The sequence below is a fragment of the Oreochromis aureus genome, linkage group 6 (genome assembly GCF_013358895.1).
Source record: "Oreochromis aureus strain Israel breed Guangdong linkage group 6, ZZ_aureus, whole genome shotgun sequence".
NCBI classification, from domain to species: Eukaryota; Metazoa; Chordata; class Actinopteri; order Cichliformes; family Cichlidae; genus Oreochromis; species Oreochromis aureus.
In genome coordinates this window covers 10,579,174-10,604,892 of record NC_052947.1, presented here as the reverse complement: position 1 = coordinate 10,604,892, position 25,719 = coordinate 10,579,174, and the positions used below count along the sequence as shown (strand labels likewise).

Sequence of the window (25,719 nt, the reverse complement as noted above, 5' to 3'; positions counted from 1 at the left end):
ATTTCATTGAATGTATCCTCATTTTATAGTTTATTGCTTTATAATATGAGATTGTCACTAGTAAATTTTGCCACTTAGCACTTCCCTTGGCCACTGGTATATATGTACACATATGATATGTGTGTGTATAAACTGTGTTGAAATTTTGGATTTACAAAATATGACAATTACAAATACAGATTACAGTATACAGACAGTTAATCTGATTTAGAAATGAAATAGCTGTGGTGACAAGCAGAGACAAAAAGCTTTTCACTTGTAAACTCCTCACCCAGCTTCTCGAATAAGGTTCAGACCACTGAAAAATAGAATGAGTGTAATGTACATGAAACAGAACATTAAATGTAGCGTTGGCATGCCTCTTCATTTGCAACACACACACACACACTTGCATGTGCACTGCTGTGATCGCAATCAGTTTCTAGCAGAGAGAACTGTGGTCACGCGCTAACTTAAAGATAATTATAGGGTTCAGTGGAAAATATTACTGAAAACATAACCTGCAAGCGCTAACCAAATGTCCATGATCTCAGCAGCACAGACTGCTGCTGAGATCATGAGCTGTGATAATGGCAGCACAGTGGGCAGACCACAAACTGCTGAAGAGCAGAACAAGCTATACGCGTGCCTTATAATGGTGATGTTTTCAAAATGGTCACTATTATGGTCATTTTTATTATGATTATGATTATTATCATTATCATTATGATTATTATCATTATCATTATTATTATTATTATTATTATTATTATTATTATTATTATTATTTAACAGGCTGTAAACATGCCTTGTAATAATGTTTGTATAAACATTTTGACAGGAGAATCATTTAACTATTGTCAAATGTCAAATGATTTTTATTACACTCCATCAGGTTTGAGCAGGAGAGTTTTAGAAAAAATTATAAATATATACAGCATATGTACATAAATGTAGAGGAATAATAGAAACACTAACTGAAAGTTAGCCGAACATCAAAAATGTTCTGGGCAAGACAGCTAAACCACATTGTTCTTCCTGCAGATAAAAAAAGAACCAAAGAGGAAGGGCGTTCATGTTTAGCACAGAGGGGCTTTGTGTGCCAAACCGTTGAACATAAAACAGTCATGTCAGTCCTCCTATTTTTCCGTCAGTTACGGCCTGTGAGATAATCGTGTCTACTTTTCATTGTCTGCTACTGTCAGCTTTATGTTTGCAAGCTGGACTCCGACCACCATGCTGATGACAGATTTTCAAAATGTGTTTGTCTGTTTCATCTTCTACATTTCAGGTATGAGTAATCATTTATACATCCTTATAAAAACATAGCAAAAACTTAATTTACATTCTAAAACAATTAAAATAAGAAAAAGTTGGGACGGTATGTTAATTTAAAATCAAACTGAAAACAGTACTTTGTTAAATTATCTTTGACGTGTATTATATTGAAAACAAAACAACAGAACATTATTTAATGTTTTACACATTAATTTTATCGTTTTTGTCAAAATAAAAACGCATTCCAATTTTGGTTCTTACAACACATTTCAAAAGAGAAGCATTCAGTAATTAGTTACTATTTACTTTTTTCAAGTAAGCAACACTATTTGTTGGCAAACTGGCGATCCTTGGCACATCTTTGCACCTAAAGGACTAGGCCTTTCTTGGATGCTGCTTTTGTACCAAATCATAATTACAATCACCTGTTGACATCACCTGTTTCAAATCACATCATTATTTAACCAATTTAGCTGATTACTAGCCCAAAATCACTCCTGTCCCAATCTTTTTTGATATGTGTTGCAGGTCTGAATGACAGGAAAGAATGTATATTTACAAATGAAGGGAAGTTTATGGAACGCCAGAACTGCCATAATGAATTAATTAAATACACCATTAAATAATTAATTAAATGTGTCAATAATTAACTAAATTGGAAATAATTAATTAAATAAATATTTATGACACATTTAATTAATTAATGACACATTTAATTAATTATTTAATGGTGTATTTAATTAATTCATTATGGCAGTCCTGGTGTTTCATAGAAGTTGACCAGACAAAACATGAAATATTTTGTGTTCATATTGTCTGCAATGAAATACAGATCAAAGTAAATTTATAAATCACTACTTTCTTTTCATTTTTTCTTAGTTTTCATTACTGTCCAAACTTTTTGGTATTTGGGTTTGTAGGAAAAGAAAAAAAACACAGTTAATTGTGATAAGACAATAAGTACATTATACAAATAAAAGTTTCTGTTAAAGGTGTTAATGGAGGAGAAACCAGGATCTGTGCTCTCAAAGGTTCATCAGTGGATCTGCACTGCTCACATCAACATCTGACTTCAAGCAGAAAATGGTTCACTATAGACTGGGATGGAAATTATGTTCGGAGTGAGCTCTCTGTGGATGGACAACGTGTAACGTACAACATGTCTGAAGAGAAAAACCCAACTTTAACCATCAATGATCTAAGAGAGAGTGATGCAAACTCTTACTGCTGTATGAAGACTACAGACAGTCCAGGACACTGTTGGCTCAACAGAATTACTCTTCAAGTTGTTGCAGGTACGGTGACTTTTACTCATTTATTACATTCCAAATGACATTATTGTATAAGTTGTTATCCATCATCCTCTCAGAGCTGCAGGTAAAGGTGATTCCTGCCACAGAGGGACAGACAGTAACACTGATGTGCAGCAGCAGCTGTCCTCTGACTGAAAAGCCTGCAGCCTACATCTGGTACAAGAACAGAGAGTTTCTCTATGAGGACTGGTCTCCCTGGTACCAAGAGCTGCTCAGCAGTAAGGAAGCAGTCACATACTCCTGTGCTGTCAAAGGCTACGAGGATCTCAGGGCCCCTGAAGTCTCTGTGGGTGAGTCATGATGTTTATTCTGTTACAAAACATTAAGCAAAGCCCCGGAAAAATGGTCTCAGTACAAATATTAAATGTCATTTATCTGTGTTCAGAGTCCATCACACAGACATGCTTCAGTGTGACTTATGCTTATGGAAACATGTCTTCCCACAATCAGACATTAGTGAATGAGTCATGAGCCATCACATATCCCAGGGGTAAAAAAATCCACACTGTTTAAACACATCTCCACTAAACCTCTAAATTCAGATTTCTTATAACTATTATTTATATGAATTATATGGGCTCTATGAATATATCTATACATATTAACAAGAAGTGTTTTTATTCTTTTCTACAGAGGTTTATGTTCAAAGAGTTTCTTCCACGTCAGGGTTTGTCACACTGACCTGTAGCACCAGCTGTAACCTGACTGACCATCAAACTGCCAACATGTGTTACCACAACAAAAGAAACTATTATGAGAATCAACATTATTTCACTCATAACTCTTCAACTGGCACATTGTCTTGTGCAGTGAAAGACCACAAACATCTTCAATCTAAGCAAGTTTGTAAGTGTCAAATTGTCAAGTGCTGAAATACAGACAAGTCAAACAACTTGAAATCTTCCATCTATATTTCAGGTGTTCAGGATAAAAACTGCTGGAGAGTGAATTATGTCAGCAGGAGAATCTGTGCTCTGGAAGGATCTTCAGTCAACATCACAAGTGAATACTCACATCCTGATAACATGAAGCCAGAGTTTAAATGTTGGAGTAAAAAATGGAGAAAAGATAAAGTGGAAGTTGAAGAGCTGATTGAGGCTGCAGGTCGTGTGGAGTATCAGGACAACATGAAGAACCAACACATCCTAACCATCAACAACCTGAAGAAGAATGACTCAGGAGGATACACATTCAGATTCAACAAAGATCATAAGAAGTGGACACAGTCTGATCTGCCTGGAGTCTTTTTGATTGTCACAGGTAAATCTAAACTCCTCACTCCGCAGACTTTACTCACTAATGTCTGAACAGGAGCAGAGGTGGAAGAAATATTCAGATTTCAGTGAAGATGGCAATGCTACAAAGCAAATCCTCATTACAAGAAAATGAGGATTTATTCATTGAACCTGAATTTACTTAAGATTTTAGCAAATTTGCATTTAGTATTGTATTAATTAGTACTTATTTTGCAGAAAAAAGGGGTTTTACTGTTTTATAAGATGCATTCATGTGTCTGTTTTCTTTTTTGCTTTGGTGTTCATGGATTTTATTTGAACAACCTAGATTCTGTTATTTTGATCAATCTACAGCAAGGACTCACATTTCATCATTTGACATTTTGACATCCATGAGCATACATTACTTTAAAGCAGGTCAGAAAAAATTAAAAAGAAAGACTGTTGTTTAATTTGGAACAATAACATTTCTGGCTAACACTCCTGTTTTTCTTTTCTTTATTTGAATGTACATTCACATTAACTACACTTCTAAACCATAAAAGTCTCATTTCAATTCCAAAATATCTTTGTTTTGACAATTAAAAATATGGGAAAAAACTGTAGTGGTGCAGAAATAAACGTTTGCACAAAAAATTATCACTTACCCTTATTTCTTGCTTTCAGAGCTGAGAGTGAAGATGAGTCCTTCTGCAGTGGTGACAGAGGGTCAGAGAGTCACACTGACCTGCAGTACCAGCTGTCCTCTGACTGACAACACAAACTACATTTGGTACTTGAACAGTCGACCTCTGACCCCGAGAGAGAACCAGAACAAACATCTGATCCTAGACCCAGTCAGCAGGGAGGATGCAGGAAGCTACTCCTGTGCTGTGAAAACCAACAAAGATATCAGCTCTGCTCCAAAGACTCTCACTGTCCAAAGTATCACAGGAACACGGACACCAGCAGCTGCAGGAGTTTCTGCAGCTCTGCTCCTTTTAATACTTCTCACTGTCTTCTGGTGGAGGAGGTGAGCAATACGTTGATCTCATTCAGATCAATAATGTTCATCTGATATGACTTTACTTATATATTTTTTTCTCCCTTTGTTTACAAATCAGAAAAAATAGGATTTCTAACCAGCCTTCAAGAAGTGCAACACTAGGCAACAAACAGCAGGTACAAAACAGGAAACAAAAACAATTCTGCTGCAATAACAGCTGATTTTTTTTTTAAATGCCCCTTGAACACCTTGTTTTTCTTCACATTAATCAATTCCTCCGTATCCCAAAAGCATGTGTTTTTTGCCTCTGCACTGTTCTCTTTCATCTGAATTATAACCTTTTATGTAAATTTATAAAATGTGAAGTTATTTGTTGTCTCCACAGATTTATCCTGATTTCATAAGTAAAAACGTTCCAGCTAAATCGGAAGAGCAGGATACTCATTACTATGTCGGGCTGCGTTGCAGTTTGAAAAGCACAATTGACCCCTACTCAATCATCAAGTTATCGCCTACTAAGTAAATACACTTTTTTTTTTTTGCTATAATCGTCATATTCAAATTGTGATTTGAAATCTCTTGTTGATTTGCAAATTGTTTCTTTCTTTCTTTTTTTTTTATTAGAATGAAGACGACTTCCAGTCACTTTCCAAGAAGTGAAACATCAGACAATAAAGAGCAGGTAGAGGACAGGATTCAGGTATAAACATCCCCTCCTCTGTGGTATTTTTCTTCATATGTATCATCAATTAGTCTCCATCCATCCATCCATCTTACACCTCACCCAGGAGGGGCCCAGGATGCATCCTTATCAGATGCCTGAACCACCTCCACTGGTTCCTTTTGATGTGGAGGAGCAGCGGATCTGCTCTGAACCCCTCTCAAATGGCTGAACTTGTCATTCTATCTCTAAGGCTACGTTCACACTGCAGGCGAAAGCACATCAAATCCGATTTTTTTGACCCTATGCGACCCATATCCGATCATGGTATGACAGTGTTAACGGCACAAATCCGATATTTTCAAATCCGATCTGGGTCACTTTCGTATGTGGTACTGAATCCGATGCATATCCGATGTTTTAGAAAGTGACTGCTGTTTGAACAGTCATGTCGCATTAAATCCGTCTTTAAGTCACTGACACAAGACAGATGCCAATTATCAGCGCCCGAGAAGCGCCCGAGAAGACATCGCGAACGCTTCCTGGCCATCCAGTGTAGATGTCACTGAAACTGTTGGGAAGACAACGTGAACATTTTATTTGTGCTGTATAATCTGCAGATTCTGACAGAAATCTGCAACTATCCTTCGAAGCACCGCTCCTCTCTAAAACAGCAATAAGGATAATTATTAGGTTATTTACATGGGGCCCGGCCGGGCACAGCCTGAAGAGGAGACATGGGCCCATCCTCCCGCAGGCCCACCACCAGCAGGAGGCGCCATAGGGGTCGGGTGCATTGTGTGCCGGGCGGCGGCCAGGATCGGAGGCCCTGGCAGACTGATCCCCGGCTGCCAAGACTGGCAATAGGGACATGGAATGTCACCTCTCTGGTGGGGAAGGAGCCTGAGTTAGTGCGTGAGGTTGAGAAGTACCGGCTAGATATAGTCGGGCTCACCTCTATGCATGGCTCGGGCTCTGGAACCAGTCTCCTGGAGAGGGGCTGGACTCTGTCTCAGTCTGGAGTTGCCCCTGGTGAGAGGCGGCGGGCTGGGGTGGGTATTCTAATATCCCCTCGGCTTGCTGCCGGTACGTTGGGGTTTTTCCCGGTGGATGAGAGGGTTTGTTCCCTGCGCCTCAGGGTCGGGGAACGGGTCCTGACTGTCATCTGTGCTTATGCGCCGAGTGGCAGTTCAGAGTACCCAGCCTTCTTAGAGTCCCTGGGGGGGGGGTGCTGGAAGGTGCCCCACCTGGAGACTCTGTTGTCCTGCTGGGAGACTTCAATGCTCACGTGGGTAACGACAGCGAGAACTGGAGGGGCGTGATCAGGAGGAACGGCCTCCCTGATCTGAACCCGAGTGGTGTTTTGTTATTGGACTTCTGTGCAAATCACAGTTTGGCCATAACGAACACCTTGTTCGAACATAAGAGTGTCCATAAGTGCACGTGGCACCAGGATGCTCTAGGCCGCAGGTCGATGATCAATTTTGTAATCGTATCACCAGACCTGTGACCATATGTTCTGGACACTCGGGTAAAGAGAGGGGCTGAGCTGTCAACTGATCACCACCTGGTGGTGAGTTGGATCAGGTGGCGGGGGAGGACGCTGGACAGACCCAGTGCACCTAAACGTGTAGTGAGGGTGTGCTGGGAACGTCTAGCAGAGGCCCCAGTCCGCGAGATCTTCAACGCACACCTCCGGCAGAGCTTCAACAGCATTCTGAGGGAGACTGGGGACATTGAGTCCGAATGGACCATGTTCAGCGTCTCCATTGCCGAAGCTGCTGCATTGAGCTGCGGCTGCAAGGTGGTTGGTGCCTGCCGTGGTGGTAATCCCCGAACCAAATGGTGGACACCAGAGGTGAAGGGAGCCACCAGGCTGAAGAAGGAGTCCTATCGGGCTTGGTTAGCCTGTGGGACTCCGGAGGCAGCCGACAGGTATCGACAGGCCAAGCGGAATGCGGCTCGGGCAGTGGCTGAAGCAAAAACTCGGGTGTGGGAGGAGTTCGGAGAAGCCATGGAAAAAGACTTTCGGACTGCCTCGAAGAGATTCTGGCAAACCGTCAGGCGTCTCAGGAGGGGAAAGCGGTGCTCTACCTGCACTGTGTATAGTGCTGGCGGAGCGCTGCTGACGCCGACTGAGAAAATTGTCAGGCGGTGGAAGGAATACTGAGGACCTCTTAATCCCACTGACACGTCTTCCGAGGAGGAAGCAGAGTCTGGGGATGAGGGAATGACCCGCCAATTTCGGGCGAGGTCACTGAGGCAGTTAAACAACTGCTTGGTGGCAGAGCCCCTGGTGTTGATGAGGTCCGCCCCGAGTTCCTGAAGGCTCTGGACGTCGTGGGGCTGTCTTGGTTGACACGCCTCTGCAATGTTGCGTGGAGATCAGGGGCAGTACCCCTGGACTGGCAGACCGGGGTGGTGGTCCCCATCTTTAAGAAGGGAGACCGGAGGGTGTGTTCCAAAAGAACGAGATCGCGGATACAAGCGGCAGAAATGAGCTTCCTCCGAAGGGTGGCTGGCCTCTCCCTTAGAGATAGGGTGAGAAGTTCAGCCATCCGGTAGGGGCTCAGAGTAGAGCCACTGCTCCTCCATATCGAAAGGAGCCAGTTGAGGTGGTTCGGGCATCTGACAAGGATGCCTCCTGGGCGCCTCCTGGGTGAGGTGTTCCGGGCATGTCCCACCGGGAGGAGGCCCCGGGGCAGACCCAGGACACGCTGGAGAGATTACATCTCTCGGCTGGCCTGGGAGCGCCTTGGTGTTCCCCCGGATAAGCTGGAGGAGGTGGCTGGGGAGAGGGAGGTCTGGGCTTCCCTGCTTAGGCTACTGCCCCCGCGACCCGGCCTCCGATAACGCGGATGAAGATGGATGGATGGATGGATGTAAATAACAGAATAACTTAAAGCAAAAACTGGGAAACGTAAAGTCCGAAGTCTTTATATTAAGGGCCATCAGTCAAACAATGTTGTTTGCTCTGGGTCTAAACAGAGCGAGTTGTGTGTGACGTCTTCTTTTGCGCATGCGGGCCGCTTTAAGGGTTCACACTAGAGCGCGTTTGCTGTCGCATTTTATTTGTAGTGTGAACAAGCAGACAAAAAAATCGGATTTGATCAAAAAATCGGAATTGAGGATTAAGACCTTCAGTGTGAACGTAGCCTAAGAGAGAGGCCAGCCACCCTTCAGAGGAAACTCATTTCTGCTGTTTGTACCCCCGATCTTGTTCTTTCGGTCACTACCCACAGCTTGTGACCATAGGTGAAGGTAGGGACGTAGATCGACTGGTAAATTGAGAGCTTCGCTTTTACAGTCAGCTCTCTCTTCACCACGACAGAAAGGTACAGCGTCCATATCACTGCAGCCAGAGCACTAATCTGTCTGTCAATCTCTCGCTCCCTTCTCCCGTCATTTGTTAAGGAAACCCAGAGAAACTTAAACTCCTCCACTTGGGGAAGGAACTCGTCACTGACCAGGAGTGGGCACTCCACCCTTTTCTGGCTGAGGACCATGGCCTCAGGTTTGGCGGTATTGATTTTCATTCCCACCACTTCACACTTGGCTGTGAATCATTCCGGTGCGAGCTGGAGGCCATCACCTGATGAAGCCAACAAAACCACATAATTCGCAAAAAGCAGAGATGAGATTCTAAGACCACCCAAATGAAAGCCTTCCCCCACTTGGCTACACGTAGAAATTCTGTCCATAAAAATTACAAAAAGAATTGGTGACAAAGGGCAGCCATGGTGTAGTCCATCACCCACTGGGAACGAGTCCGGGCACCAAGCATCAAGGAGCACCAAGGGGCACCAAGGAGTTGTTTAACTGCCTCAATGACCTCAGCCCCGGAGATTGGCGAATTGTCCCCCTCATCCCCAGATTCCTCCATGGAAGATGTGACAGTGGGACTAAGGAGGTCCTCTAAGTATTCCGTCCACCACCCGACAATTTTCTCAGTCAAAGTCAGCAGTGCTCCATCCGCACTATACACAGTGCAGGTAGAGCACTGCTTTCCCCTCCTGAGTCACCTGACAGTTTGCCAGAATCTCTTCAAGGCAGACTGAAAGTCTTTTTCCATGGCCTCTCCGAACTCCTCCCACACTCGAGTTTTTGCTTCAGCCACTGCCTGAGCACACCCTCACTATACGCTTAGGTGTGCCAGGTCTGTCCAGCATCCTCCCCCACCACCTGATCCCACTCACCATCAGGTGGTGATCAGTTGACAGCTCAACCCCTCTCTTTACCCAAGTGTCCAGAACATATGGCCGCAGGTCTGGTGATACAATAATAAAATCGATCATTGACGTGCGGCCAAGTGCGTCCCGGTGTCATCCGCGCTTATGGACACTCAAACTGTAGTTTGCACAGAAGTCCAACAACAAAATAATCATGCCCCTCCAGGTCTCACTGTCATTGCCCACATGAGCGTTGAAGTCTACCAGTAAGACAACAGAGTCCCCAGGTGGAGCACCCTCAAGCACCATGCCCAGGGTCTCAAAGAAGGCTGGGTACCCAGTCACTTGGGGCATAACCGCAGACGACAGTCAGGACCCGTTTTCAGACCCAAATGCGCAGGTGATAAACCCTCTCGTCCACTGGGAGAAACCCCAAAGTAGAGGCAGCAAGGTGAATGGATACTAGGATTCCCACCCCAACCCGCTGCCTCTCACCAAAATGAAATGTGTCTCACCAGAATGAGACAGAGTCCAGGCCTTCTCCAGGAAACTGGTTCCAGATCCCAAGCCATGTTTTGAGATGACCCAGACTTTATCTAGCCGGTACCTCTCAACCTCATCCACCAACTCAGGCTTTTTCCCCAATAGAGAGGTGACATTCCATGTCCCAATTGCTAGTCTTGGTAGCCGAGGATCGGTCAGTACATCTTCATCTAAATGATGAAGGATAAAGTATTTTGAGGATTTCAGTGTTCACATTTTGGACAGAGAAGACAGATGGTTTGAAAGAGGAGTGAAAGAAGCTATCTATGTCAACTGTGAATTGACCATCTTTGAACAGAGGGGGTGGCTTTATTTAATTTTAGATGGCAGACCAGCTGTCTGTCTTTTTAATCCATTTATTTGAATTTGAGATTTTGTTTATCAACATATTTCTTTTTTTCTTATTGCATTTTAATGAGCTACATAATCTACTTATCTATTTGTTTGTTCTGCTTTACTTAATTATAATTGTTATAGCAAAGGAATTTCACAGATTTCATACTTTATATTTTGTCACCTCACAAACCTGCTGGTCAGAGTATCATTAAAACCTGCAAATAAAGTAAAACTATTTAAATGAGGGGAAAATGACCTATAACCCAGTATGTTGTTTGTCTTCCTCCTCAGGTGAACCCTGATCCCATATATGAAAACATCTCAGCTCATTATAGCGGACTGCACCTACCTATGACCCACACAGTTGATCTCTACTGCAATATTGACCCACTGCCTGTTCACTAAAGTAACTTTGTTACCATAGTGAATTAAAGAGCCTTTTTCTCTGATATGGTTAGTGACTGAACTAACTTCAGTATCACGGCAAGGACACCACATTTGGTGGATCTGTCAGTGGTTTTCGTACTCTGGAACACAAATTACGGAATAAATTAATACTGAACTTTTCAGTTATAAAATGTATGTTATTGATGATGATAAAAAACAGCAACTTGCGTTTGAGTGACATTTTCTTAGAACATAATAAATTTGTTTGCTGTTCAAATTAAGCCTTGTGGTTTCATATGTATTCTTGCTGAGAGACGATGACCTCTGAATACTTAGAGACACTTACTTTTCACTCAAAATCTAATCTTTACAAAACTAGTCATGTTATGATTAGCAAATAAGGGAACCACTTGACAAAACGTGTGAGACAAAAGTGTCCAGTGCACACAGAACAAGACAGGGGGAGGCAACAAATGTAAATACAAGTGGGGGGAGATGACTACAGCTACTCATACTGAAACCAACATGCTCTACATTACAGAGAACTCATTCCTAAAACAGAGATAAACAGAAAGCAGAGACTCTAAACAGCAATCCAAACTTTAAAATGTGAACTAAGAATTAAAGACTGCAACAAAGAGTCAAACAACAGGAACCATAAGAAATCGAGAAGAAGGAAGTGATTTTGCTGCTGTTAAAGCCATGTGTAGTTTGTTGGCAGATACACTCACAGTAAACAGTTTGTCTAATCTGCTTTCACCTTTCCCGTAAAACTACTATTTATTTTTGACATTCACTCCATTTTTTGAGATTTTATGGAGTGACAGAAACAGCAGCTGCGAAAAAGGTGATTTACATATCACTTCAAAGAAGAACTGGTATGTGGTTTGTTTCTAAACCTGAGCTCACTACAGATAAACATCATGGAAAATACATTATGCCTGCAGAGAGTAACTTCTACACAGTAAAAGGAGCAGTGTTAATGCAACACCACAAGAGTCAATTTCAACACAGAGCCAGTGAACATATCAGAAAGAAAAAGAAAGGGTTTTATTGATTGATTATTGCAGATTTACAACATTAGGAAATTGCTGCGGTACTTTGTGCTAGACATACAACAAGACAAACACTTAAATAAAAATAAAAAGTGCTAAACAGATTGATATATACATGAATGCAGGTGATGATCAGTGCAACGATGGAACAGGTGCAGAGAAAACAATACAGGGTCATGTGTTTGAATCAGAGCAAGTGGTGGGAACAGTCTTATGGTTATTGTTCATGAGTCCAACAGCAGAGGGGAAGAAACTGTTCTTATGGCGAGAGGTTCTGGTCCGAATGGACTGGAGCCTCCTGCCTGAGTGAAGCAGGTCAAACAGACTGTGTCCAGGGTGAGAAGGGTCAGCTGTGGTCTGAGCTGTACGCCCCGGTGTCCTGGAGGTGTACAGGTCCTGCAGAGATGGGAGTCTGCACCAAATCACCTTCTCAGCAGAGCACATAACACGCTGCAGTCTCTGTTTGTCCCTGGTAGCGGCTCCAGCGTACCACATGGTGATGGAAGAGGTGAGGGTGGACTCGATGATTGCACTGTAGAATTGCATCATCGTCTGTGTTGGCAGGTTGAATTTCTTCAGCTGCCTCAGGAAGTACACCAGGTTGTTACGGCTGCACCATGACACCAGACGTTCAGCCTCCCTCCTGTAGGCAGACTCACCCCATCTGAGATGAGTCCGATAACAGTGGTGTCATCTGCAAACTTAATCATCTTGACAGACTGGTGGTTGGAGGTGCAGCAGTTGGTGTATAGGGAGAACAGCAGAGGAGAAAGAACACAGCCCTGAGGGGAGCCGGTGCTGATGGTCCAGGAATCCGAGACATTCTCCTCCAGCAAAATATGTTGCTTCCATGTCTGGAAGTCAATGTTCCAACCGAAGATGGGATCAAGCACATTCATCTGGGAAAGCTTGCCTTGGAGAAGGTCTGGAAGGATGGTGTTGAAGCCAGAGCTGAAATCCACAAACAGGATCCTGGGTTCCCGGGGAGTCTGGACGCTGCAGGATGAAGTGTAGAGCCATGTTGATAGCATCGTCTACAGACCTGTTAGCTCTGTATGCAAACTGCAGGGGGTCCAGGATGGGGGCTGTGAGGGTCTTGTCTCACTAATATGTTCCCGCCCTGTACAGTGTAAAAGTTACACTCATCTCAGTGTTGAATTTTCAGTCAATTTTACTGTGATTAGAGTTAAATTCAGTTATAGAGTAAACCTCCATTAACACTCACAATTGTTAATATGCTTTTACTCTATGAGATACCTAATCTCATAAATATTACAATATGACACTGTTACTTTTTAAGCGTTATCTTGAACAAATTGAAAAGCTCCTGAAAAGTGTAAAATGTAAAATGTAACATTTGGTGTTAATTAAATTATAACTCCATACATTGTTAATATCTAACTAATTTTTTCAGTGTCACAAATAGTCTTTTGAAATTAAATTTGCCTCCAATCAGTCCTAATAAATGTCTCTGACAAATAAAATAAATACTCCCCATAATATCAAAGTATACTGAGTGATATAAAAAATATCAAAATAGTATTAAAAAACAAAAGACGGAGTAAAACCAGAAAATATTCCACCATAAGAAAGTGATCACGTTGATGGGAAATTCAGGTTGATTAATTCACTGCTTAGTTAAGTAGCCCGTATCTCTGCAACACGTGGAGTCTCCTGAACGTTGTCAACATTTATGTTGTATATTGTTCTTTGTATGTAGACATACATATTGTGGAGCATTTGATTATAAACAGTTCCAAATACAAAGTGAGCCAAAGTCCATCAAAATCTCCAAGTGAACTGGCTGACTTGCATGGTATGACCTGCTTGTCCAGGTCAATAAAAAAAAAATGTGGATGGTGCTCCTCTTTGTAGCAACAGCAAGTAGATAGAATTGTGTGGAGTGGAGTTGGTGGCATCAACATGTTTGTGGATGCTTGTTCCACTCTGAGTATGTTAAAAATGAAGAAAAAAAGGAAAATATGTTGAATTACAAAATTAGAATTTCCGTTTAAAGTAATTGTTGCAATTTTTTTTATTTTTTCATTTATAATAGCCCATATAATAGTCAGTTTCAGATGTACTATTAAAGCAAGAATAGTGCATAATTACAAAGTAATATGTTGTGAATCAACTCTATAATAATGGACTCTATTATGGAGTTGGTATCATGTCTGAAAATTATGTAATTTCATTTATAAGTTTTTATTTATGTTTTATTGTAAAATACGCTGTACACACTAGTTGATTTGTTAAATATTAACTGTAAAAACTCAAATTGTTACCATCTGAAATTAAGACCAATCTTTTTTTCAACAGAGAAAGCGACCACACTCAAAGCAGCCTGTCTCCAACCTGATTTTATAAAATGATTCAGCACAGACACACAGTTTCTCATCCAGGATTAAAGGAGCCAGACTTTCCTCAGACAGGTAGGATTTTATTTTACACTGACCCTGGGTCAGTATGAGTGTCATACAGTTTAAATGATGCACAGGAACCAGCAGATAATTTATTATCGATGCATTAAAGCTTGTTGGGATATTTACTGTGAATCTGTGGCTGCAATTAATCATTTTACTGGTAACTTGATTGTATTTCAGTCCTGACATCGTTTAAATAGTAACTACTTTACTACTGTATACGATAACCTTTACATAGTAACGGTAAAACATTTAATAACATCTACAAATGCCATGTGAATGAAGCACTGTTGGCCAAGATGTGTTTTACAAAGACCAGAAGACCACAGTTGTGATAATTTTTTCAATCACAGCTAACAGCAAGAAAGCAGAAACACAATGAAATCATGGAGTACCAGGGGCTGAAGGACCAACTGGAGGAGATTATGAAGGTAAAGTCAAAAGTGGTCTCAATGGTAATAGGAGCATGAGGAGCTGCCACCCCAAACTGGGGAGAGTGGCTTCAGCAGATTCCAGGCACAACATCAGAGGTTTCTGTACAGAAGAGTGCAGTCCTAGAAACAGCAATGGAAACACCACATACAACCACATACACACGCAATATACATGAAGTATTTAAGTTGTTATTTTTGTTTTACTGTAAAATACACTGAAGGAACTGACTTCTTGAAAATACAGCTTGATTTGTTAAATGTTATCTGTAAAAATTCAAATTGTTACCATTTGTTCAAGAAGTGGAGCTGATAACCTGATTACAGACAAGAAAAACTATCTGAAATTAAGGCAATAAATTCTGAAGCCTGAGCATTTGACTTACAGGGATTATTTGTATATATGTTGAATTTATTATTTAAATCTTGGCCATCCACCACTGTAACACCTCATTTATCTTGTACTGTGAACTTGACAAGAAGTAGCCAGAGAGCAATTCAAAATGTAGCTGAGATGAAGAGCTATAATGGTGTCCTCTGGTGGAAATGTCCTGAACTGCTAAGCAACTTCAAGAAGTCCCCCAAAATTATCTAGTTTCATCTTGAAGTTGACACGGGAACAAGTAAAGTACTTATTTTTCATTACAGAATATATGATAGTCCATCCGTCCATCTTGTTCTGCTTATCTGAGGCCAGTTCCCAGGGGGCAGCGGCCTGAGCAGAGAAGCCCAGACCCCCCTCTACCCGGCCACCTCCTCCAGCTTGTCTGGGGAAACACCAAGGTGTTCTCAGGCCAGAGATATAATCTCTCCAGTGTGTCTTGGCTCTGCCCCGGGGCCTCCTCCCGGTGGGACATGCCCGGAACACCTCACCCAGGAGGCGCCCAGGTGTCATCCTTGTCAGATGCCCAAACCACCTCAACTGGCTCCACTATGTATGATAGTGTTTCATTTCATTTTGTTGAATTCCATTTATCCTTTCTGGGTGTGGCTAAAAAAGATTAAAGCCTGCCACAAGTTTTGACTGTTGAGCCACACTCAGCAGTGACATCCAAGAAACAGGAATAACCAAGAGTAAGTGACAAGTTCAACCACTACAGGGAAGCAACAATAATGAATTAAGGTTAACTCTTTAAAGCCAGAATACAATTCAATCAGACAACTCAAACACTGGTTGCATATGGATATCTTAAAGAAAGCAACAAGAGACAGGCTACATAAATAAATGAATAAGAAAGTAACTTTTTCATGCTGATACAAAGTATACAAGAAGGCAAGAGACAAAGAGGAAGAAAGTCTGATTTTAGTTTCAAAGCTGTACAATGTGTGAAACCAGTTCCTTCATAAAAGAAAAGAAAAAAAAAGTCATTTTGTCCCCCTCACCCTTCAGTCTGCACAGAAAGTGTTTAGTTTGACCGATGCATTACTTTTTGTCTTTTGGTTCAAAGTTTTACTGTCAGCTTTACACAAAAACGAGGATCTGTGCTGTAAAAGGAAACATTCATGGAAATGGAAAATACAATTCAATCTGAGAGCTCAAACACTCATTAATGATATTTTAAATAACGTGTTCCCCATATCACATTGTTTAATACTTTTAAAAAGAAAAGATAAAAATGGCAGAAGATTAAAGTCTACATCACTCCAGCTGTGTGTTTACATTGTAATCTGTTATACCTCCACAACTTTCTGTTGAACAACTTCAATATATTTAAAAAACTGAATGTTTAACACATTCAAATCACAACTGCATGCAGACAGTAAATAAAACAAAAGAATCATTATATATGAAATCAATTGATGCAAATTAAAATATCATTCATGTTAAAACAAAGCATAAAAGAATGCAAAAGATTTAAAGGAAGAGGAAGCAAGTTTAGCTTTAGTTTCAAAGATGCATGATGTGTGAAACCAAAGAATACGAACCAGCAGTCCCCCCTCACCCTTTGCTCTGACAAACAGTACTGCTTAGTCTGACTGATGACTTACTTTGTCTTTTGTCGGTTCGAGCTTTTACTGTCAGCTTTACGCTCAAACTCTGGACTAAAACAACAATGGACTTGAGAGATGTTGGTCGTCTGTTTGTGGGTCTCATCTTTTACATTTCAGGTATCAGAGATCATTTATGAGTTCTTATGTAAAAATCGTTAGTTAATAATAACTTAAGTACAAAGATATTGTAAAATTTACAGATGAGAAAATTTAGTTTGGACTAGTTCCTAATGTGAAGTAGTGAAAATTATTAAGTGATTAAAATGACATATTAATAAGATAACAAGAACATTTATTAACTCTTTTCTGTTAAAGGTGTTAATGGAGGAGAAACCAGGATCTGTGCTCTCAAAGGTTCATCAGTGGATCTGCACTGCTCACATCAACATCTGACTTATAGCAGAAAATGGTTCACTATAGGCTGGGATGGTTACAAGTATGTTCAGAGTGAGCTCTCTGTGGATGGACAACGTGTAACGTACAACATGTCTGAAGAGAAAAACACAACTTTAACCATCAATGATCTAAGACAGAGTGATGCAAACACTTACTGCTGTATGAAGACTACAGACAGTCCACAACTCTGTTGGCTCAACAGAATTACTCTTCAAGTTGTTGCAGGTACAGTGACTTTTACTCATTGATTACTTTCCAAATGGCATCATTGTATAAGCTGTTATCCATCATCCTCTCAGAGCTGCAGGTAAAGGTGATTCCTGCCACAGAGGGACAGACAGTAACACTGATGTGCAGCAGCAGCTGTACTCTGACTGAAAAGCCTGCAGCCTACATCTGGTACAAGAACAGAGAGTTTCTCTATGAGGACTGGTCTCCCTGGTACCAAGAGCTGCTCAGCAGTGAGGAAGCAGTCACATACTCCTGTGCTGTCAAAGGCTACGAGGATCACAGAGCCCCTGAAGTCTCTGTGGGTGAGTCATGATGTTTATTGTTGCTACAAACTCTTCAGCTAAACCCTGTAAAAATTATCTCTGTACAAATATTTAACCTCAAGTCTTTTTGTTCAGATTCCATCACACAGACCTGCTTCAGTGTGACTTATGCTTTTGGAAACATTTGTTCTTATAAACAGACATCAGTGAATGAACCGTGCTCCATCATTTACCCCAGAGGTGAAGTTTATATCATATTCGTTTAAACAATACATGTATATGACTTAAATAAGATGTATGATTATATCACATATAGTAACAAGAAATGTATTTATCCTTTTTGAACAGAGGTTCATGTTCAAAGAGTTTCTTCCACCTCGGAGTTTGTAACACTGACCTGTAACACCAGCTGTAACCTGACTGATGATCAAATTGTCTTCATGTGGTATCACAACAAAAAAAACTATTATGAGAATCAACATTATTCAACTCAAAAATCTTCAAGAGACACATTCTCTTGTACAGTTAAAGGTCACAAACATCTTCAATCTAAGGAAGTTTGTAAGTGTCAAATCTATTTTGCCAACTACTAACGATAACTGAAGGGCTAAAATACAGACCAATCAAACAACTTGAAATCTTCCATCTATATTTCAGGTGTTCAGGATAAAAACTGCTGGAGAGTGAATTATGTCAGCAGGAGAATCTGTGCTCTGGAAGGATCTTCAGTGAACATCACAAGTGAATACTCACATCCTGATAACAGGAAGCCAAAGTTTAAATGTTGGAGTAAAAAATGGAGAAAAGATAAAGTGGAAGTTGAAGAGCTGATTGAGGCTGCAGGTCGTGTGGAGTATCAGGACAACATGAAGAACCAACACATCCTGACCATCAACAACCTGAAGAAGAATGACTCAGGAGGATACACATTCAGATTCCAGAAAGATCATGAAGGATGGACACAGTCTGATCTGCCTGGAGTCTTTTTGATTGTCACAGGTAAATCTAAACTCCTCACTCAGCAGACTTTACTCATGAATGTCTGAACAGAGCAGAGGTGAAAGAAATATTTAGGTCCTTCTTTGTTCTATAACAATGATAAAATATTTCCTTACAATAAAAGGTTTAGATTTAATTAAAATCATGTGCATTTTATGAAACATAACTATAGTTAAAATATCAAAAATAAAAGTTGGTTTCTATTTTAGATAATTATATTAGTTTAAATATTATATACAGTCGGGTCCACAGATGTTCAAACTACCCTTCACCACAGTTTCGACAGGTGGCATACCTGCTGCTTCAGAGTTTTTTCTATTTATTGAATTACTGTTTTGATACTACAGCTTCTGTTTATTACACGCACACATAAAAGAAAATAATACTCTCTTTCATCATTATTTTTGCTCTCAATTGCTGTTAAATATAAAAACCCCACCTCTGCTTCAAGAAGAAAATAAAACAGTTTTCAGCTCTGACTCACAGCAGTATAAAGTTAAGGAAAGTTTCTTCATGGTTCAGAGGTCACTCAGCAGAGGATGGTTTAAAGATGTGCATGAAATCGAGTGTTACAATTCACCAATAAAAATTTGATAAATGTTAACTTTTTTTAAAGAAGGAAAAGACATTTAGTATTTTCATTTAAATAGTTTTTAATTATTAAAAATAAAAGCTAAAGCTACGCCCCCTTCTACCTTTGATTGACAGTGTGTAGAACTTACCTGATGACACAAACTCTTATCCATCCATCCATCTATGCATCCATCCATCCACCTCCTCCCCAGCCACCTCCTCCAGCTTGTCCAGGGGAACATCAAGGCGTTTCCAGTCCAGCTGAGAGATGTAATCTCTCCAGTGTGTCCAGGGTCCGCCCCAGGGCCTCCTCCCGGTGGGACAACTGGCTCCTTTCGATGTAGAGGAGCAGCGGCTGTACTCTGAGGCCCTCGCGGATGACTGAACCTCTCACCGTATCTCTAAGGGAGAGGCCACCCTTCAGAGGAAGCTCATTTATGCCGCTTGTAACCACGATCTCATTCTTTTGGTCACTACCCACAGCTTGTAAGTGAGGGTAGGGACGTAGATTGAATAGTAAATTGAGAGCTTCGCTCAGCTCTCTCAGCTCTCTCTTTACCACAACACACTGGTGCAGCGTCTGCATCACTGCAGCCACAGCACCAATCCGTCTGTTGATCTCCCGCTCCCTTCTCCCGTCACTCGTTAACAAGACCCTGAGAGCCAGGTGGCGGTCAGGAGCCTCCTACAAAATTAAAAAATCAACCAAACACATCCAGCGTTTGAGTCCTGTGAGTAAAAAACAAAGCCGACTGAGACAAAAACAGCTGAAAACTTGTGATTATTACATTAAATACAGCAGCCTTTTCCCTGTATGTTTTACTTGATAAAGTGAATTATTGAGAGTAACAAGAATGCAAACAGAGGGATAATTTTGTTGAAGCACACTGCTTATTACGATCAAAGCCAGCAGCTGTCTTTAACAGTCTCAATATTATTCTTGCCATGTTTGTGTGGGATTTCTCCAAAACATGTGTTATTCACTATCATTGACAGTCTGGTTTAATAAGTATTTTTGTTTGGAATAGTGCTTTTCTGCATCATTGTTTCACAGAACAGCATTATCAATATGTGGCGATACTCAAATTGGCCAGCAGATGTAACTGTGGAGATGGGTCTCAGATTGTTTCGCAGCCAAATTCTTCCATTGGTTCATTGTTTCACGAAGCCTTGCTTTACCCATCACTACTGACAAAACCAAATTACAAGCATAGCATAGCTTGAGTAAACTAACTGAAACACAGACACTGACTAGCTGATAGGAAATACACAGCTGGGCAAAACAATGCACAGGTCAAATAAGTCAGCCCAACGACAAGGGAAGCAAAACTGAACACAACACACAGGACAAGAAACTATCAAAATCAATCAGGAGACACTGACTGAAACACAAACTAGACGGGGCAAACTAAACACAAAGTTAAAACTGACTAAACATGGGAAAAATAACAGCAACACAGACTAGGCAAAGAGTACATAGGAGGGCAGGAAAAACTTGAGAATATCTAACAAAGAAATCTTGAATACAACACAAGATTGACAACCTAACATAAGCAAAGGTAATGTTTAAACTAAAACTAGAATGAAGTCAGACAGAAAATATATTTTAAAAAAAAAAGGCAACTAAGTCCAAAACAGAAAACACTGGGTATAAAACCAATGATCATGACATAAAGACCCAAAGCACAATGCAAGCTTCAGTTACTGAAGACAAAAGTCATGGCAGAGACCCACAAAAAAGAAGCAACTGGACAGGCAGTATGAAATGGTAAGATAAACCTTTAAGTAAATAATAACTCAGGCTGTCATACACTGTACATGGAGTGGAGTTAAAAAAAGAAACTATTCCCTCGTAAATGTCATAAAAGTACACAACTTAGGTCAATATTAGATTTTATCAGTGCATGGGGGATTAAAGAGTCTGCTTTTTGGCTCAACTCACTCAGATTCAGTCTCTAGCACATGTTGCAATTGTGTAATGTTTCATCTTGACATGTAATTATCTGTCATTATAAATGTTCCTCTTTCAGAGCTGAGAGTGAAGATGAGTCCTTCTGCAGTGGTGACAGAGGGTCAGAGAGTCACACTGACCTGCAGTACCAGCTGTCCTCTGACTGACAACACAAACTACATTTGGTACTTGAACAGTCGACCTCTGACCCCGAGAGAGAACCAGAACAAACATCTGATCCTAGACCCAGTCAGCAGGGAGGATGCAGGAAGCTACTCCTGTGCTGTGAAAACCAACAAAGATATCAGCTCTGCTCCAAAGACTCTCACTGTCCAAAGTATCACAGGAAGGACACGAGTTTCTGTAATAATTTTGATTTTAACGCTTCTCTTTTTCTTCTTTTTGATTAGGTAAGCAACACTGTGTTTGGTTCAAAGTGACAACATTTAATCTCTGGCATGAACTCACTTATTTTCCTGTTTATTACTTTCGATAATCAGAAAAAAGTGGACTATGAGTCAGTCTTCCACAAATGACACATCAAACTACATAGTGAAGGTAAAGATTACTGTAGAGTCTAAAACACATATTCATACTGAATAATCTGTCTTACAGAGTCGAAGGAGTCAAATCTTTAAGTGTATTATGATGTATCGCTTTTTGTTCTCAGCTAAATCCTGATCCTGCATGTGAAGACGTCTTAGCTCAGCCACAGGTGGAGGATGAAGTCCTCTACAGCAAAGTCCACTTCTTCAAAAACCACACAGATCCTCTTTTTTCCACCATAGAGCCACTTCAGCCCAGAGACGAGCAGCATGCTGATTACGCTGCTGTGAAGTTTAGACATAAAACAAGCTCTGATGGAGAATCTGTTGTCATTTCAGCAGAAACAGACGACAGTTAAAGACCTGCAGAAGTACACTGTGGTGAACAAACCTTTTAACACACCTCTGCACCTCTCATTTTAAATTTTGTGTGTCGTACTTGAATCTATATTTCACATTATTTATACCTTTTTTCTGTATTCAACACAACTAGATTAGGCAGTTCAATTGGCTTCACATGTTATTCGCGTGAATGTAATAATTCATGGTCATCTAAAAAATAAAAAAACAATCATAGTAAAAGTTAATCTGCTTTTGTCTCCCTCTTCTGACATTGAGAGCAATTACACACAATGACAGGGTGTTCAACAATATAAGTATAACAACATAAGGGACAATATAAGGGATACAAAAGCTGTAATGTTTGATGTGGGGATGCCCCTCGTGTGTATAGATGTGCTGTTATAGCAGAGGACATTGAAATGTTTGTGAATCTCACTGCATTATAGCCCGTGATATTGTCACAATGCATAATTGCAGAATTCATTCCGAGCTGTATATTAAACACATTTGTACAGTTTTACATTTGTTGATTTTAGATCGTCTAGTTATGATGTGAAGCGTTTTTTTCTATTTTAGATATTTTAGTTCATTCCTAGACAATTTTATAATATTATTCCAGACAGCATATTCCATCCATCCATTTTCTTCCACTTATCCATTTCAGTTTCGCGGAGGGGTTGGAGCCTATCCAAGCTGTCAGATGTAAGAAACAATTTGATTGACCAAATGGATAATATGGAAAAGCCCCACACTCAAGATTGGTAGCAGCCAGGCCCGGCTGTTGTTGCAGAACAAGAAAAGATTGGACTGGAAACTTTTTTATGTCTTTGTTAGAGCTGTTTTATTGTTGTTATGTCATTTTTATTTCATTGAATGTATCCTCATTTTATAGTTTGTTCTTATCTTATTGTGGCACTGTCACTAGAAAATTTTGCCACTTTGCCCTATGCCACTGGTATATATACAGTAAGGTCTATAAATATTTGGACAGGGACAAAGTTTTTATAAGCTGGGCTCTGCGCATTACCACAATGAACTTTTCAGCTTTAATTCGGTGGGTTGAAAACCACTGTGGATGTCTTCACAGACAGTGTGAAAAACATATGTATGTAAAACACAGCGGAGGCAGTGTGATGGCTTGGACATACATGGCTGCCAGTAGCACTGGGACACTAGTGTTTATTGATAATGTGACACAGGACAGAAGCAGCTGAATGAATTCTGAGATGTTCAGAGACATACTGTCTGCTCAAGTCCAGAAAAACTGCAGTCAAATTGATTTGGCGGCGTTTCATAATACAGATGGACAATGACCCAAAACATACAGCCAAAGAAACCCAGGAGTTTATTAAAGCAAAGAAGTGGAATATTCTTCAATGGCCAAGTCAGTAAACTAATTTTAAACCAAATGAACATCCATTTCACTTGTTGAAGACTAAACTTCAGACGGAAAGGCCTGCAAACAAACACCAACTGAAAGCCACTGCAGTAAAGATCTAGCATTAAAAAGGAGGAAACCCAACATCCTGTGATATCCATGAGTTCAAGATTTCAGGCTGTCATTGCCAGCAAAGAGTTTTTAACCAAATATTAGAAATGAAAATTTTATTTTCAGTTATTTAATTTCTGCAAAATATCATTTAAATCATTGAATGTTTGATCCACTGGAAGAGGTCCGCTATGTTTTACAGATGATGTGATATACTTTGGATCATGAGCTGTTCCACGCCTTCTCCATATGTTTTTCTTGCCATCATTCTGTTAGAGGTTGACTTGATCTTGGTTTCATCTGTCCAAAGACTGTTTTTCCAGTACTGTGCTGTTTTTTTTAGATTTTTTTTTAGCAACTTTTATGAGTGGCTTGCACCTTGTAGTGAACCCTCTGTATTCACTTTTATGCAGTCTTGTCTTCATACTTCGCCTCTGTGGCAGGGTGTGCTTTGTGGCTCAGGTGTAGGGGTGGGGTGGAGCAGTGGGTTGGGGGACAGTGAAGGGGAAGGCTGACCAGCACAGCTGAGGTCCATTAAGCTAACCATGGCATCCTTAAGCAGTAGCTGCAGGAGCCCAGAAGAGAGCAAGATAAAAAAAACAATTTTGCTAAAAAAAAAAACAACAACAACAACAAAAAAAATTGCAGACCTCCTCAGGTCCTTGTGTCACAGTCTGCCTCCTGGGGAGTTTTGTTCACTTGGTTGGTTGTTGTGGAGGGGTTTCTCATCACCATGTAAATGATTCTGCGATCATGCACTGTTGTGTTCTGTGGATGTCCAGGTCTTTTTGTGTTGCTGAGTTAATCAGTGCTTTCTTTCTTTCTCAGAATGTACCAAACTGTAGATTTTGCCCCACCTAATATTGTAGCAATTTCTCTGATGTTTTTTTTTCTGTTTTGCAGCTTATGGATGGCTTGTTTCACCTGTAGGGAGAGCTCCTTTGACCACGTTGTCTGTTCCCAGCATAAACTTCCAAATGCAATCACCACACCTCAAATCAACTCCAGGCCTTTTATCTACTTAACTGATAATGAGATAATGATTTGCCCACACCTTGTCGGGTCGCAAATTTTGAAGCCAATATGATAACCTTAACCCACCAACGCTGTGGAGGTCCAGCTTTTCGGATCCAATTAAATTCAAATCACTCATAATGATTCTCTGGAAAAGAGTAGAATTTTAGAACAGAGTTTATTAAACATTGTCATATGAACTGCAGAACAGTACATTTAAAAGCAGAAATAACACATATAAAAACAAGCAAACAAAAAGCGAAGCAACCCCGGGGTGTAGAGCCTTAAAGCACAAACAGAAAACACACACAAAGACAGACAGGAAAGAGGCAGCAGGAAAAAAAGAGAGTCCCAGTGCATATCAGACTCATCTTATACAGGGACGGTGACCCCCCCTCCCTTTCATCCTTTGTTTTTTCTTTTCATCTTCCACTTATGATATACACGACCCTACACCATAACTTCTTGCAAACCAGTCTCTTATTCATTATTGCACTGGGTCCCTTTGACAGTTTCATGGCCAAAGTGAGTCTGAAAGTCTGCAGAAAAGCAATTAATCAGTTAATCCATTCAACAATTTTTTTGGGCCTGCATGCCAGACATAAATTGCTATCCATGCTGAGTGAGGGTTTACTTGTTCGCCTTCTGGTGTTTGAGGCAAGAACGAGAATCCCTGGTACACGCCCTGCAAAGGCCAGGTTTATTTGCTTATAGAGATATTGAAAGGGCTGTACACTTCGGCTTTACTGTCATTTAATGAGCTGTATGCTTTTGTGTTACAGCCATTTAGAGGGCTGTATGCTTTTGTGTCACGGCCCCAGAAAGGTCCGCAGGCCTTTGCTTTACAGCCATCCAAACAGCTACATGCTTCTGTTGTACAGCCAGTTAAAGGGCTGCACACGCTGTGAAGCAGTCCAGTTAAACAGGGCTGAATGTTTCTGCTGCCTGGTGTCTCAAACAGCTGAATGCTTCTGCTGCACAGTCAAAGGCAGCTGCATAACGAGAAGGGTCCTATGCACATACATTAGCAGTGCCAAGCTGAATTAACCCTTTGTTGGACTAGTCACAGTTGCCCATAACAATATCAAAAGTTTCTTACTGATCCTCATTGTTACATTTTTAAACAGTA

The 25,719-nt window shown here is 40.7% G+C and overlaps 2 protein-coding genes across 6 annotated transcripts; both read left to right on the top strand.

Annotated features, from left to right (window-relative positions):
* Positions 1–1,089: 1,089 nt before the first annotated feature.
* On the top strand, positions 1,090–14,790 carry LOC120440545 (B-cell receptor CD22-like). 5 transcript variants are annotated; one of them, XR_005613331.1, is made up of 12 exons: positions 1,090–1,270; positions 2,250–2,552; positions 2,627–2,860; positions 3,204–3,416; positions 3,489–3,830; positions 4,472–4,817; positions 4,909–4,966; positions 5,176–5,309; positions 5,415–5,490; positions 10,791–10,952; positions 14,261–14,373; positions 14,718–14,790. XR_005613331.1 is itself a non-coding variant. In XM_039613228.1 (10 exons), the coding sequence occupies exons 1-10, from the start codon at positions 1,189–1,191 to the stop codon at positions 10,902–10,904; spliced, it is 1,863 nt and encodes a 620-aa protein (XP_039469162.1). In that variant the 5' UTR covers positions 1,090–1,188; the 3' UTR covers positions 10,905–11,127. The 5 variants fall into 5 exon arrangements, 4 of the variants coding, with proteins under 4 accessions (XP_039469162.1, XP_039469161.1, XP_039469160.1 ...); XM_039613228.1 differs by lacking the exons at positions 14,261–14,373; positions 14,718–14,790 and having other exon boundaries at positions 2,289–2,552; positions 10,791–11,127; XM_039613227.1 differs by lacking the exons at positions 14,261–14,373; positions 14,718–14,790 and having other exon boundaries at positions 5,415–5,472; positions 10,791–11,127.
* A 1,785-nt stretch (positions 14,791–16,575) lies between these two features.
* LOC120440442 (B-cell receptor CD22-like) lies at positions 16,576–23,915 on the top strand. The gene is made up of 10 exons (XM_039612949.1): positions 16,576–16,904; positions 17,103–17,408; positions 17,483–17,716; positions 17,813–17,917; positions 18,026–18,238; positions 18,335–18,676; positions 21,280–21,610; positions 21,701–21,758; positions 21,871–22,126; positions 22,752–23,915. The coding sequence occupies exons 1-9, from the start codon at positions 16,850–16,852 to the stop codon at positions 22,102–22,104; spliced, it is 1,878 nt and encodes a 625-aa protein (XP_039468883.1). The 5' UTR covers positions 16,576–16,849; the 3' UTR covers positions 22,105–22,126; positions 22,752–23,915.
* The last annotated feature ends 1,804 nt before the right edge of the window (positions 23,916–25,719 follow it).

Coding starts and splice junctions, on each gene's coding strand:
- LOC120440545 (XM_039613226.1), top strand. CDS start 1,189: ATGTTTGCAAGCTGGACTCCGACCACCATGCTGATGACAGATTTTCAA. Junction 3,831..4,471: donor AGTCTTTTTGATTGTCACAG/GTAAATCTAAAC, acceptor TCTTGCTTTCAG/AGCTGAGAGTGAAGATGAGT. Junction 4,967..5,175: donor CACTAGGCAACAAACAGCAG/GTACAAAACAGG, acceptor TTGTCTCCACAG/ATTTATCCTGATTTCATAAG.
- LOC120440442 (XM_039612949.1), top strand. CDS start 16,850: ATGGACTTGAGAGATGTTGGTCGTCTGTTTGTGGGTCTCATCTTTTAC. Junction 17,918..18,025: donor CTCCATCATTTACCCCAGAG/GTGAAGTTTATA, acceptor CTTTTTGAACAG/AGGTTCATGTTCAAAGAGTT. Junction 21,611..21,700: donor TTTTTCTTCTTTTTGATTAG/GTAAGCAACACT, acceptor TTCGATAATCAG/AAAAAAGTGGACTATGAGTC.